General features: G+C 28.4%; 1 protein-coding gene across 1 annotated transcript in view; it reads left to right on the forward strand.

The window, feature by feature from the left end:
- Syt7 (Synaptotagmin 7) overlaps positions 1-16,896 on the forward strand; it is a 767,213-nt gene that overhangs the window by 717,128 nt on the left and 33,189 nt on the right. The window contains exon 7 of the mRNA XM_085956767.1: positions 7,315-7,458. Within this exon, the coding sequence (XP_085812893.1) occupies positions 7,315-7,458 (144 nt within the window). The remainder of the gene's footprint in view (positions 1-7,314; positions 7,459-16,896) is intronic.

The following is a 16,896-nucleotide window of genomic DNA, read 5'->3' on the forward strand; positions in this document are numbered from 1 at the left end:
TACGCGCTGGTGATATCATCATAGTGTCGGTCTAGATTCAGACTAGAAGAGCCTGACGTAACAGATTGATATAAGGTATCAAATACGGTATAAGGTTGTAATAATTAACGATAAAGCCTAATTTTTATGGTATATTATCTTTTATTCTGGTCTGATGAACTATGGATCATATTCACTGAAAAGTATTTTTTTTAATTTTTTTAATTATTAATTTGATTATCTTGTATTTAAAAAATCCATACATAAAATTTAATTATGTAGTACTTATCCTTTGTTGAAAATACATAATTTTCTACAATCAACAAGATAGACTGTGTGTGATTCGATTTCACATATTTCAATGTCCGGGTGAGTACTCCTTTCAATTAAAGCTACTAATTTGTCCAAGAGTCATATTAGTTATTTTTTACAGATACGTACCAAACCTTTCAGAATTTTGCCAATGGTAAGGCAACCAATTTTATAATTATGTACTCGAAGAACACCAGATACCATATATATTAGTTATTAATAGGAATTTGAAATGCATCGGATAATGTACTTATTATATTTATTTGCGTATTTTATAGATGGTTTGATAGCAAGAAATAAGAATGTAACCACACTCACACGGATCCTTCGTTCGAGTTTCGAATCCTTGTCGGTCCAAGATTTATTCTAGATTTTTTGTCTAATATATTTTCGTATTAGTAATATAGAATTAATATAAAATTAAAAAGTTAAATTATGAAAATATATATCTTTAAAAAATACCACAGAACACGTTTATCCTTTCCAAATAATATTTCCAATTTGGTATGGAAATAATTAGACTGCCCATTTGATATACTTACCATAATAACCTTACCTAATTCATTTTTCTGAATTGAAAATTCCCGAGATTTTAATTGTCGCCATTTTGATCGTCATACATTTTCAAAATAATATTATATACTAATATTCTTTTTAGACTACGTATTTCCTTCTTATGGATCTTCTTTTTCACCATTACCCTTTTTTAAGAATCACAATTATTCTGAAATAAGTACTGAAGAATTTTTTATTAACTTTTTCCACCGTTTCCTATGTTCTAAAAATCTTATCATGGACGTTATACGTCTTTTAATGAATACATTACTCTGGTTATTTACTCAATTTACCTGATATAATGCCCAGAACAATTGTTGTTATTGATAATATTATAAATATAAAACGTATAAGTAGTATTGAAAAGTACTGGAATAACGACATTGGAAAAACTCCCATTTCTTTTCATTCTTACGTAATATTAGATACCCTACTGAGTTCATGGCTCGTATACTGCCTTATTCGAAGGGGTAGGTAGGCAGCATAAATCGCGTCACGTAATTGGAAACGGTATACAGGGGATAATGCGTGCGATTAAGGACCATAAGAAAGCTGTACTTGTTTTTAGCTTAACCATGACTAAGCTTTTTCCCTGGCACAAAAAGTTTTCCTACATAGTTCTGGCTTTTTAAATACGGAAGCTTTGGCTTATTTATAACTTTTTTATATTTAAATAATATAAACAATAGCACAAATAATACAAATAAGATGCTAAGGAATAAAAGAATTTAAGTGCCATAGGTATATCGACTTTGATCTTAAATATTATATGATTTTCAACATTATGTAAATGATGTATCATTTTCAAATGATTTATTATTACTACCTCAAGTCAAAAAATGGTATTTATTAGTAGGAATTTTTGATATTTTAAATTATTTAGGGTATTGTTGGTTTATATTGTTATTAGATCAGTAAAAAATCGTCTCAATTCTTGATATTACAAAAGAAACTTTTCAAAAATATCGCACTTAACTGAAACAGTATGGGGTGGGGCGCGTATTGAAAAGTTTGTGTCAAGAAATCGAACAGAATCTGTGTTACAGTTTGCAACAATATGACGAGTAGAGAAACACGGAAGATAAAGAATATACACGTGCAAAGGCATTGGCTGGATACTATAAATTAATACTACTTGCATGTAGGTAAAACAAACGAAAAAAATATACGTAACTGTCCAATCAATCTCATTTGAATAATATTAATAGGTGGATAAATTCAAAATCAAATTTAATCAAAGTATTTCACCATTCTTATTTTTTATTATATTACTCTTAATAAATATAAATACATACGTATGTATATTTTTTTAATGAGACAGTAGTATAGTAGAAGTGAAACTATCTAATAAACATCATGGGTCTATCTGTCTACTTTATGTTTGTTATTTCATGCGGATCGTGAGCGATTACTACTATTGAATATAATTATATCATTTATATTTAATCTCACTTGGTATAAATATCACTTTAGGATTTATTTAAATGTAGTTACTTAACAGCTTATGTAGATAGGTACTCAAAGTAGTGCCTTAATATATCTCAGATTGAACGTTAATTCAACATCTGCGCAGGAACAAATTACAAAATTGTCTTTCCAGGAGGTCGTCTAATTAACAGTTCAAAAAGAGTTAATTTTATCAAGCAACCTTTTGCATAAATGAAGCTTTCTTATCAGTACATTAAAAGCTTTTTTCCCAGAAGTCGCTTCAGTCTTTCAGAAGCTTTTCAGCTTACAATACAACCTGATGAAAAAAAAATCTTTACTTACCTCTCTCTAAATAATTTACGTATCATTTGTCAATATTTTAAAATTCCTAAAAGATTTTTACTAAAAATAATATTATAAGAACCTGAATAATATTCTTATAATTGTGAAAGTATTAGGTAAATTTCTTCACACAATAATATTCAAAACATTATTAACAACTTAATTAAAAAACAAACTATTTTGTGCTAACTTAAGTGTCTTTTACAGATTTTATCGCCTTATTACTAATTATTAGCGAGTAATCCTTTTGAGATTGCAAAAAAACACATTTTACATGGTTAAGTATATTTTTGATTAATTTTTAGTGAATACAATTTATATTATATTATTTTATCATAAAGCCTATTTAAATCAAACAAATTCTAAAGCTTTGTTTGTGCGTCGTTATTGATGTTGCTTTAATGCTATTATCGGGACTGTGTTATTTATATAATGTATATTTTTTATCGTCTTGTTAATGATTTGAAATCAGAAGTTACTATAAAATTAGTGTCAGTATTTATTATTATAATATAAATTGAAATTTTATTAAGCTAGCTTTAATTCATTATCTTATTTTGCATAATATTCATCTAAGTATTAATTCTCATAGCAGGTGTGTTTGTAATATTTTCTATTCATAACTAATTTTGTTTAATATATTGCTTGACTACTAAATCCAGAAAAGTTCTTAATTTCATACATTACTGGATTGCATACATGCAGAACTAATAACTAAACTAACTTAATATTAAGTGGACTGGAGGTACTTGATGGAATTTGAATTTAAATTCTAATAGATTTAAGTTTTGTAAGTAAAAAACGACTCAAATGGAACAGTACAAAACTTTAATCCATTATTATTCCAACTTACATTTAATATTTTTACGAGAGAGTTCTTTGAAACAACTTACTGGAGTTATTTATTATTTTATAGATAAATATATGCATCATATTATTTTAGTAAGATTATTGATTTAAAAAAATTGTGCATACACTTATCTTCATAAACAATAAATAACTGAAGTAGGCTGTCTCAAAAGGCTACTGCAAAATATTTTAAATGTGAGTTAGAATAGGTAGTTCTGCTGCATTCAGCTGACGAATTGTGAAACAGCTCAAATACATTATTTGTAGCGCAGTACCTATCCGAAAATATCGTTAATTGAGATATTTTAAATAAAAATAATAACCATTTACCTCTGATTGAAATGAAATAGGTACAACACTCATAATTATTACATTCTTTGTATAAGGACAATTTTATTGAACGACATAATTGAAATAATGTAAAAAATAAAATGTGTATTCTTAGTTCTATAATCTTAAGCAGTAAGTAAGATTGAAAGCTTTATAAGTTTTATTTAAAACTTACCTACGATAGTGTCACGTATTCAACTAAATGAAGGTGCTCATATGTTTATAATATAAGTAAATTTAAATAGAAAATAAAATCTGTAAACCAAGAAGGGTAGGTCTATGAAAATAATACTGCCCGAAAAAAACCTATTCCGTGTTGTTCAATAATGTTTTTTGCCAAATATACGCCGGGGCTTATATTTCCCATGAGTAGGTGAATTTGTATTTTGAACCAAGATACCGAATATAAATTTCAATTCGTGCTCTGTGCGGGAAAAAATGTGTACGTTTTGTTTGTATTTATGTTAATGTTACGGCATACATGGTACACTAATATGTATATACATAGTCAGTCGTATTTTAATATAAATGGACGTTAAATACATGTACGTAGGTACATAGGTATTATCACCATCTGAAATCTTGTGTAACAGTTTATGTATTTACAATTTACATCGTGTAGGAACTTACTTAATTTTATAAATTATGTAGGTATCTATAAACTATTTCAAAATAATTCCTATACTCGGATCATTTCTTTCACTGTTACACGGACATTTTTATCTCACCAAAAAACTACACAATAATATTATCGATTTAATCCAAATAACATGGTACCATGTAATAAGTAAAATCTTTATATTGTGTGTTTTTAATTTATCCAGTTATTATCAGCTTATCTATATTGAACAGTCACAATCATAAAATATACGATATATTATTATGTATGTTCCTTTAAAAAAAAAAAAAAAACCGAGAAGCAGGATTTTTGTATGCATACTACTAACGTATAAAATATAATACTTACAATATGTAATTTTGTGAATAAGTTTTTAAAAACAGGCGTACATCACGCATAAATTACCACTTTTCTTGATTATATAATACTTTCATTTCAACTCATAAACGGTCGCAAATTTTTCCGGTTAAATTAAATATAGCTATATACTTTTAAATAGCTTGGTACTGTCAGATATATCGATCAAATGGTAATAAAAATCACAATAATTTTCTTACGATCAAACTTCTTTAGTAGTGTACTATTAATATTAAATTGGTGTCTCGATAAATACTTTTTTCGTCGCCTGCGAAGTTGTGATATTTTTAATATTATATATTGTGATTCTTAACAATTGTTATTCAACTAATTTATAAATATTTAAAACGAGAGAAAAATAAATTCTTACATTTAAATTTTTTTTTTACGATAAAATCGTACAATAAAGTTTGAAAAGTCTGACAAGTTATTGAAACAGGCATAAATTTACCATTATATTTTCTTAAATAATTTTAATATTGTAATTAGTCAGTGAATATTTCAATACTCTTTAAGTCGCTTCATTATCATTTTTCCAAAATACTGAACAATCATAAAATAAAATGATCGCAAAAAAATTCTGTCCACTATCTTGGTATTTTAAAGGTTTCCAATAGAAAATATCAAGTTTAACTAACAACTAGCATTATTCAGCATCATAAAAATATGTTTTTATAAAAATCAATCAGGTCCGATTGTAGTTAAGTATAGAAAATTTAAATTTTTACCACCATCGTGGTATTTTATAGGTCTCCAATTGTAAAATATTAAGTTTAATTTTAGATTGGTTTTCATTACTATAAAACTCATGTATATAGATAAAACAATAAAATTAGCTCGTAATTACAGATAATTTTATTCTTTTAACCCATTTTAATATTTAAGAACTTCTGAGTAAAGTTTGCAGCGGCTTAATATCTTAATAATTTACCTTTAGGATATTATGCCAATTCATCATGCCAAATTTCATGCTTTAATAGTTTATTACATAAATAAGTGCACATATTTTTAGGTAAGCCGCCGGACTATTTAAAAATATTAATAATAATACTATCTATTAACTGTGTTTATATTATAATATATAGTTTTATGTTCTCTTGTTGCTATTTTCTGCTATTTCTTTGTATCTCCATTTTTTTTCCTCAAACATTGTATCTTCAAAAACACATTGCATATTTTCAGCCAACGCAATAATTATTTCATAATCAATACCTACCAACCATACATTTTTTCATCTCCATTATTAGCTAATCATAATTCTGTTTCCAGATAAAGTTCTACAATACCAATTAACTCTCCCACTAGTACTATAATAAATAGCAGAATTAGGTACTCCTAAAAATAAATAATATGTTATTTATATTTCCTACAAACCCTTTCACAACCCTCATACTGTTAGTAAACATACATAATTATCTACGTAGAATTTAGTAAAAAGGCCGGCCTTAGCCAGCAATTCTACTAGTGTTGTAATACAACGAATAATTCACGCGGTGTTTCATCAAAAAATATTATGTACTATAAGACTCTTCTTATAATATAATATATTATATTATACACCCAAACACTGATTTCTTGAATCCTATCTACTCTACTATCATTTAAGTGTGATCAATGTTGTGTGTACAGTGATGTTGTATTTATACCTTTATGTCACGTGTGTTAAATAATTAGTATTTACCCACAAAATAAAATTACTTAATAGAAAATCGATAAAATATTGCATGAAAATGAAGTATTAGTTTTGTAGATATTATTATGATAAGTTGTTATTATTGATTGGTTAGGAATTAAATTTACTGAGTAAAAACGTATGTGTAGATAAAACAAACCAATCTTCTATTGAATTATTACATGATGCTCTTGTATAAAAATACATAAATATATTAAAGAAAATGATATTATGTGATATGTTCTACCATTAAATTACATTTTTAAATAAAATAATACATCATATAAATTAAGATAACATGATCCGATTCATTAATAAACAGATTACGATTTCTGTTGGATGCAGGTATACGAGTATAACAAACTAAAACAATAATATTTAGATAAAGACTTACCTTGCTCTTAAGAGTGGCACTAATCTCATAATATTATAGTCATAGGAATTAAAATAGCAATTACAGATCCAATAATGTGATATTATTTAAATGTGCTACTACTCACATTGTAATTTTATTATTAGTCAGATTATGCCATATCGTTTATCGGACGTCGATGAGAATTTTGGCCGTCTTTGCACTATCTAACACTGCTCTGAACAAAAATATACTGACCTCATACCAGTTTCAAAGATTATTGAGCCTCTATGATTTCACTATGGAATATTGTTAGTAGAAAATGACACGAAGGGAAATTTTGTATTTAAAAAAATACGAGTTAAGGTAAACGTTAAAATATTCATATCATGACGTCTCCACCATTTACATGTAGATCATGATTGAAACATTCTTTTATTATTATATCACGTTTGCATTTATCTCATTAGCTCACTTATTTTTTGCTTGCCGTAGTCTGATTTATATAATTCTCCTCAGCAGATGGCCTTCTTGCAGAACCGATCCATCTCGCTGGTGGACATGTACATCGACAACTCGGAACCCTCGGAGAACGTTGGCCAGATCCACTTCTCGCTGGAGTACGACTTCCAAAACACCACCCTCATCCTCCGGATACTGCAAGTGAGTCTAAAATTTTTTTATATATTCAAAAAATATTATCAGTTTCATGTGTTATAATATTTAATCTGTCAATCGTTGACTTATGAATAAACGCAGCATTCAAATAAAAAAAGGAGTTTATGGTCTCGATCAGAGATTTCTTCATATACTCATTCAAATTTCAGTATTAATAATTTCAAAACGGATATATTACGTGGTTAAAAAATAATTTTAGAAAGAATATTGCCATTAGATTGCACAATTGAAATTGAAATTCATATCTTTATAAATTTTACTAACAAAACCGCAAGTATCCGTTTAATTAACGCTACGTACGATTGAGGTTATAGATATACATAGTTTTACATTATATTTATACAATTCCTCATAAAATAAAAATGTATCAAAAATGCGTACTTATTCGAAATCTAATTTTCTATACATTACAAATTATATTATATCAACTCTAAAACCCGCTAAAAGTCTACCAAAAAAATAACGATAGTCAGTTTTTCAGATTTTATTTTAGTTATATTTATTGCAATAAACTGTTTATAAGTTATTAATAAAATGGACATCGTATTCTTATTTTAAAATACAATAAATAGAAGAAACAAACTAAAACCAAACTAAAAGTGTTTGTGGACCTTAATTTACATAACGTACGTGGTTTAAAAAATGATTCCACCTGCATATTATTATATTGAATCGATATTACAATTTGATTGAAAATATTATTCATGCCTATGTCATATATTATAATTAAAAAGAAAGTCGATCTATCAAATTAAAATTGTACCTGTTTTAGATAGATTATACACTTAATTTTTGACTAGAAGAAAGTCGATTTTTCCTTACAAAAAGATAGATGTAGGGTAAGGGTGACGTTATTGAATTACAGTGCAAATAAACTAATTGTTATGTAAATGGTAATAGTTTTCTGTGACGTAAGTAAGAAATCTAATAAGTGCTCATTACTTAAAATTAATTTCGTAAAATACATGTGAACGAGAACATAGTTGTAAATATAAGAAACAACACTAGTAGGACACTTTTTACTACCAGTTTTTGAATATATGTTATTTTCATCTCTTTTCATACTGCTTTCGTATAATAATATTTTCACGTATTTTCCCAAGAATATCTCACAAAATATTTTCTGTTTACTTATTTACCTACTACGAAAATAAAACGTAACAATACACTATTTTCGGCAATTATTGAAATTGTCGAGTATATTTATTTTAGTGTTGTTGATAGTTAGTACTGGTAGAGAGAAATTACGTAACAATGTACTGTACGTAGTACATTTAAAATTTATAAAATTATCATATTGTTTATATAAATCTGAACAAATTGAATTCAAACAAACCAAGACAATATAATATTATAATGTTACATGGAAATTTTACGTAAAACATTTCACCGTGGCACAGTTTGCCGTGAGCTTTCTTATCGGAAAGAGATGACAGTATACTATACGATCTCCAATTTTATTAGATTCAATTTGAACATAAATTCAATTTTTATAGCTGATTTTGGCAAAATTAATGAATAATTCAAGAATGAAAACCTAACCTAACCTAACAAATAATCCAATATATCGGCTATTTTCATTTTTTTTTTGCTGCTGGCTTCCTTTAAAGTATAAGCCGATTAGGACCGTGTTTTATTTAGACATGAATTTTATGTCAGCACTATACGACCCAAAGAAGTTGGACGGTCTTTAATATATTGATATATATTTCCAATACAAAATTCCACGGTAAAGTGTGATACGGCGAACTGCATACGTACAAGTTTCTGGACACGATATTATATACATGTTAAATATATACAGTTCTATATTATTATTATGATAGCAACTTTATCGTAGGCCGTGATGCTTTTAAAATAGTTTATTTCGAGTTCATATTAATAATAAACAACTTGAAATAAATTGCTGAATCAACCATTAATAACAAGTGATTTTTTTGGTGTTTAAACACTTCTAAAGAATAACCCCGCCGCTTTCTCATTTTTTTTATAAAGCTAATACATTTTTATAAAGTTCTCGTACGTCCAGTATTATTAACATATCAATCAGAATGCTAGTCACTCTATAAACAGGGTGGGAAAAGATGAATATTTTTGAGAAGAGAGTCCTAAGGATACACTCTGGGGATGTTAAGGGTAAATCGTATTTGGAGGTCAAGGTTAAGAAATAATACATTTAGGGGTATGTATTTTAGTAGGAAGCAGATATATTTACCTTATGGAGGCAAAATAAGCACGTAGCTTATAAAAATGGAAAAACTGTGATGATCGGAAGAGCTATTATTAAAGTTGACCATGCCCTGAGAGTAAATATTTAAAAAAAGACAGATAGTTTGATTTCACCAGAGGAGATTTTAAAATGGTCAGTCAAAATAATTGTAAATTGGTGGCACTGGATTGTTCAGAATAGAGAAAGTTTGTAATGAAGCTGAAGACATTGTACAGCCAAATGTTTTTCAATGTCCTAATATTAACCGGAATCACTTTTTTTTCAGTTAACATTTTTTGTTTAAGCAACTTACTCACTATTTTACTTTTTGATATTATTATAGATTTTATTTTAGGTAATTGGTCACAATACTATTTGCTTATATAATAAATAAATATGAATACTATCGAACCAAAGTACTTAATGGAATTTGAATTTAAATTCTAATGGATTTAAATCATTACAAAAGGGTGCAAGTAGAATATCCGCCTTGACAAGAATAATACTATTTTTATTTCATTTAATAATATGTCCATGTGTAATAATTTATATTTTAGAATGTAAAATTCTCACTTTAGAAACAAACCATTGAAAAAACTCTTAGAAAAAAAAGTTCAACCAACTGGGATTCGGACCCATAGCTTCAAATATATGGGTCAGTTCTTTAATTGTATAGGGTATCTTATATAATATCCCTGTATATTAAGTCTAATAGCAACGCTGTCCTAAGTGTTTTATTTTTCCACGACGTTATAAGCCTCTCGGCCACCGTGGGCGTTACTTATAATACATTTAAGCTCGGAAACCACTGCACTGTTTTCCAAGCAGATATCGTTTGTTTATCAGAGAATCTCTTGAGTAGACACTCAAATTACTAAAATCCCATAGACACGACTATATCAACATATTTTCAGATAGCCACTCCAGTCTGGTAGCTCTCCAAAACCCGTAATCCACTAAAACACACTTTCTAGTAAGAGACATTTTAACACTATCAACATGATATTCGGGATAGTCGGAAACGAGGAAAATGATAAAAAACCTCCAACTTACACACATATTCCCTTGAGTTGTAAAAAGAAAAAAACTAAATGATGACATCCGCCACAGGATCAATAATGCGGATTTTTTCCTCAAACATAATCTCTGCCATTACTTTTGCCAGGAACATAAAAAAATCACACCAACTCATACAGATGCCAACAGGTCACGAAATTGAATGCCTATCTAAAATGGTTTAAATTGAGGAACGCTGACTGCTGTCTATGACGACTACATATTTCAAAATGTGTGGCAGATCATCAGCGACTGCCCAATTCTAGAGAAATGAGCGATGGACCCTCAAAACTCTGTGTAGACAACATAATCATGAAATTTACCCCCCAAACACCTCACGAAATACCAAACAACAAAACAACACAAGAGCAACTACACAAAATATTATTTTAATCCTGACCATAAAGAAAATTAAAGCCATAAATTGAGGAATATAATTAACTATAATACACTGCACCTAAAAACATATATAGACAAACAAATTTTTCAATATCACCCTAAATCCAAAAATGACTAAATTTAATGTAATTAACTCTTTCAACAACATTGTACCTACGAAGAAGTAAGGGCATGGTTGTTATATTATTATTATTATACAATTTTTTATATTTGCGTAATATTTCTGTGACTCTTATAACCAATTATAACTTTAGTTTATATGCTAATACTCGCTAAAACAGATTTTCTTTTTAGCAGTAGTTTTAAAAGGTCGAAGGAAATTGCACAAACTTTTCATCTTCTCAATAAAATTTTGAAAAATTTAATTAACTACTACTTTGTGGTGCATAGCAAAATATATTCACCCGCTTTTCTGACAGGAAAATGTTTTTCAGATATCAGCAATATAAAATAGCTTATCGATTCAGGTTAATCCGTAGTACAATCGACGTACTATGTGCAGCATAGGATTCAGCATATTATTTTCCACAAAAGAGATAATATTTTCTGCATAACATAATTCGTAAACTTTTATTAAAACGAATTTTATTAACGTTAACCAAATACTTTTAATAGAGTGTTCTTTTTTAATATATAATGACTTATGAGAACGTTGGCAAATATTTAATAATAGAATATATCCTTCAACCCCCAGTATATAATATAGTAGTTTTTAATAAGTCAGGATTCAATTTTTAAGCCGAATATTACGTTTTTTTCTTCTTCACCCATATCCACTTGTATTTTATGTGTAGTTATAATTGCACGACAGCAATTACATTGCTCCCCATTTTCTATATCGTCACCTCAATACGACAACTAGATAACTCTGATTTGGTTATTGTTGGGAAAATGAAATTTAAACTTTACTTGATTAACATGAATTTAGGGTATAATTATTATTTAAAATAAAAATGAAAAATTGTGCTTGCCTAATAGGGAATAATTAAATAATGTTCAATTGTATGAAAAAATATTTTAGATATATTATGTCACGTATTTAATACATTTATGGTTTTAAAGTTATCTTATATTGTCAAACACAAAATTAATACAGTTCCCAACTTTTGACTTACCTAGTTTTATAATTTTGGAGAGAAATAAAAGTAGAATCATATTCAATAGCTAACTATCTCAAAAACAGTGAAAATCCAGTTACCTAGTTGTAGTATTGAGGTGACGATATACAAAGATACTGAACAGAAATAAAAAAAAATATATGTACGTCATTAAGATTAATAACATAATAACAGTAAAATAATTAGAACCTAAGTATTTATTTTTAAACTCGTTAATGTCGCATTACTTTTTTACAATAAAAAACCAAATTCAAAGTAAGGAGTCTGAATATATTGCAAATATTGCGATCACAGTGAATTCCAGATTGAAGAATTATTGGAGAGGATAGACCCTGAACTTTTGCGCCACGAATACTGATAGCGATAGGAAACAAAAAAAACAAATAAATTAAGTAACAGTAGTTATGAACATTACTTAAACAAAATATAGCATAACAAAAAAGAATAAGTACGTCGAATGCACACAATTCCATAATATTATACCACATTTAAAGAGTTTATAAATTACCATCTACCGAAACACACATACAAGTGGAATATATCAAATATAAAATCGATTTGTTTAAATGCAGTTAATGGCCTCTCAATTAACATTACCAACGGCTGGTTAATTCTGCACCTTGTATGAATAAACAGCTGATGCTCCTGGTTTCCAAGATAAAATTCTCTATTTCAGGGACATACAGGTTAATATTACCAATAATGGCACATTTTTTTAGACTATTTCCAATCCTAATAAGATCATATGGGCCTCCACAGTGTGGTTGTTTGTATTAACATATTTTTGTTTTCACTAGAAATGGATGTCAGCCACTTGCTCAACCTATTAGGTCTCTGACTGACACACAATTATTGAACAACAATTTGCGTACTTGTCAGACCCATGATTCGAACATAGGACCCACGACACTATAGGCTAACGCTAAAGCCACGCGGCCATACAAACTTAAATATTTTAATGAACGGTTTGTGAAGGTAAAAAAATAATTTGTATCAAATGAATGAATTTATTGTGTATTACACTACTTGCTACTGTAGTTTAAAGGATATTCAATGATGATCGATATGAAAACACTGTATTTTTGTTTAAAATACTGATTGAAACAAAGGCAGAAACCTTTTATAACAAGAATATAGATTTAAAGAACCATTAAATAAGTTCTATCACTACCATGGGGAATGACTTTACTAAAGTCCTTTCACAGGATCGTTAAACAGACTAAAAAGGTATAAATATGTATAGTTTACCTGTAGTATTTCACGGTTCGTGTTTTTCATTCGGCATCGCAGACTCTGAAAAGCAGACGGAGGTCCTAAAAGCGTCCTTCCGGTACGATTATTCGCGCATTAAACCGCCAAATAGGTTCCGATCCGAACGCCGCGGGGAAGTCCGGCATTTTTCGAAGCGCCTTTAGTTTCATTTTCGATTTCACTCTGCAACTATGTATCTGATGACATAAACATAATACTATATCTCTTTTGTAATGCAAGCATGGCAACTGTTAGCAGGGTTGGTAAATTTTAGAAATTATAATTTACATTTCCATAGACAATAATAATTATGAATAATATACAATATATATTATTGTGATGAGGAGTTTCTATTGGATGGAAATGGGTTGTGAGAAAGTTAAGACAGACATTCTTAAGAGACTTGAAATTCAATTTTGATTCAAAAGTAGGTTAGGTACCTATCTACTTACAATTATTTAGTAAACATAAAAATATTTTATTTTACTATTTTATAATAAATATTTTACAAAAAACTGGATCAAATCTGGGCTTCTTGATAGTGTCGCAAAATATGCTAAAATATACATGTATATAATAAACTAAACCAAACTAGGAAATGGGCTTTTGTGCGAACGCTTTCCTCTAACCCAAGCAAATGGGATATTATTTATGATATTATCAGTCTATTTTCTTGAGACATAGAATATTTTTTTTATTCCTTGTTAAAAACGTGGAAAGGCTGCGATAATTGATAATGCACTGCCGAATTTTTCGTATATATTTTTTGTTCTACTGCTCATTAGTCATTACGTTTTAGTGGTCAATAAATTCTCATAGCTAAATAATGATGTCTTTACAATTCAATGTTAATATTTAATAACCGTTAATTTACTATCGAGAATTTGCCAATGTACGCTCGTAATTAAAATTTATTTTTATTAATGTACGTATAACGCCTGACATTGAAATACACAAAATATACACACATTATTAAATAGAATACGAATAATGGATACTGTCAAGAAAACAATCAAAAAGCTGAATGCCTTCTTGGTGTAAGGTTAGTTAAAAACTTTAACGATCTCTAGGGGCAATCACATGAAAGATAAATATAATTTATTTTTTATAATTTAATCGAATTACAAAGAAGTGACATTCGCTTTCGAGAATATTTTTATTAATCAAATTTATTATTTAATAATTCTTTTAAAAAATGTCTACAATCATAATAAATAAATTTGTATAATCTTCTTTTGGCCATGCCCGATCCTAGTAGAATTATATGGGCCTCCACTTGTGAATAATAACAGATTTCTGTTTTTACGAGAAATGCCACTTGCTCAACCTATTACGTCCATACTCTGACTCCAAGCACAAATTAAAAAACAAAATGTATATTTGCCAGACCCAGGATTTGAACCTTTGACCCAAGATCTTACTATCTACAGCTCCATAATAATATATAGCCGGTAGATATGACGTGATAATTTGAAATGAATAAATATAGAAGGAAGCAGGGTTGTAAGTAAGCTTGTGTTTTCTAATATACGTGAGCATAAAAATTAGTTTTTTTCATAAACTTATTATTGCTATTTGGTCGCCAGTTTTATATAGAAGAAAAAAATATTATAATATTTTATATTCATAATAATTAGTATTTTATCAATGTACAAGATTTTATCTGAAGCTGATTATTAACATTCACTATAATTCTCACTTTCTCTAAGACTATTCTCCTCAATAATTATTGTATTATTATTTATTAAGAGGAAAATAATATACTTACCTGCTTAATTATTTTCTGAGCGACTTATAAAAAAATCATATTTTATTAGATTCCAAAAAATACTGTGGAATAAACCAATATATTTGGATACAATAAATATTATTACTAACTATCAAAGGCAAATCAATGAATATCTTTTCGCAGGCATACAAATAAACCTATCAATAATTCACTTTCTTTCCTCCTTCTTTTTCATCACGTTCCCTTAAATCTAATATTATAGATTTGTGACGTAACCACAAAATACCTGCTTGCGAGACAAAAATTATAATGTCAAAGGTATTGGACGCAAATATAGATAGAGCCGCATTATTTGACAACACTTAGTAAAATTAGTAGATTACTGAGAAAACAATTCATTCATTATCTATTAAGAGAGGTTTAGTTTATGATTTAATTATCAACAGAAGGATCTTACCAGTATTTTTCATATATTTGTTTAATTCAATAACAAAGCATTTATTGTTTTTACTTTAACGATTCACTATATTATAATACCTACTGTTACTTCCAAGGTACTCCTTGAAAATGAGGGAATACAGATGAGCAGTACCTACATTTAGGCATTGACGAGAGACATTTTGGAAAATACGGATTAAATAAAAGTAAAAATACGGAAGTGTCTAGGTACAAAATATTATTATGTTAGGTCCATATTATATCAAAATTTTAGTGAATTATTTTACATAACTCAATTATCACCATCCTCATTAATGAGATAAAGTATAGAAGAAGCAGTTCAATAAACAGGAGATGACCATTTTTAAATTATCTACCGAAATGACATTTAATTAATTTAATGCATTTTACATATTTAAAGCGAGATGATATTGTATATTTCGGCTTTCAAAATACCGGCCTTCAAAATTGGGCCATTCCGGATTTTGACCTTCAGGATATCGTCCGTCACCCATATTCGGATATAGAATATGGATTCAAGATTGAAATATACGCTAATGAATATAAGTGTTTAAAGCCTGTTACGGACCCATATGATTCAAATTGCAAATATTTTTTCCAAACAATAAAACTTAATATACGTACGTTTTATTTTTTGGTTCTTCTGTTATCACCATGAGTACTCTTCTCTTCTTCTTTTATTAATATTTTGGGCTCGTTAGAAGAGGATAGCATAAACGGTGATAATAATAACAATATTATATTAATAAATATAACATATTAATGATAATAACAAAGAGTACAGCAAACATAATTATTAAGCATGAAAGACTAAATAACACGTACGTTTGTTATTTGGTTTAGTATGTCTATAAAGGTAAATTTCCACGTTAAAAACTAATAATTATGCAAAACAAAGTAAGTACTAGCATAAAAGCGTAACAATAAGCAATAATGTTTGTATATAGTAAGTAAAAGCTGACTGTGCCACTCTATGTGCTCTTTTCTAGTGGTTAAAAGGTGTATAGCTGATTACTACCTTAACGACAAAACCTTTTCGAAGGGATCGATACCAGCTCTTCAGTTCTTCTCTTCTATATTATGTGGAGTGTTTTTCCAAGCACCGTCCACATTTCTACTGACCGCTTTCTTTTATGCGAGGACACTTATTTTGTCTTTGTATTTGTCTGTGGTGACGATGGGGTGTTTCAACTATAAAATTT

Source organism: Rhyacophila brunnea, unplaced genomic scaffold (genome assembly GCF_057557595.1).
Source record: "Rhyacophila brunnea isolate RB1 unplaced genomic scaffold, BYU_Rbru_1.0 scaffold_6, whole genome shotgun sequence".
Lineage (NCBI taxonomy): Eukaryota > Metazoa > Arthropoda > Insecta > Trichoptera > Rhyacophilidae > Rhyacophila > Rhyacophila brunnea.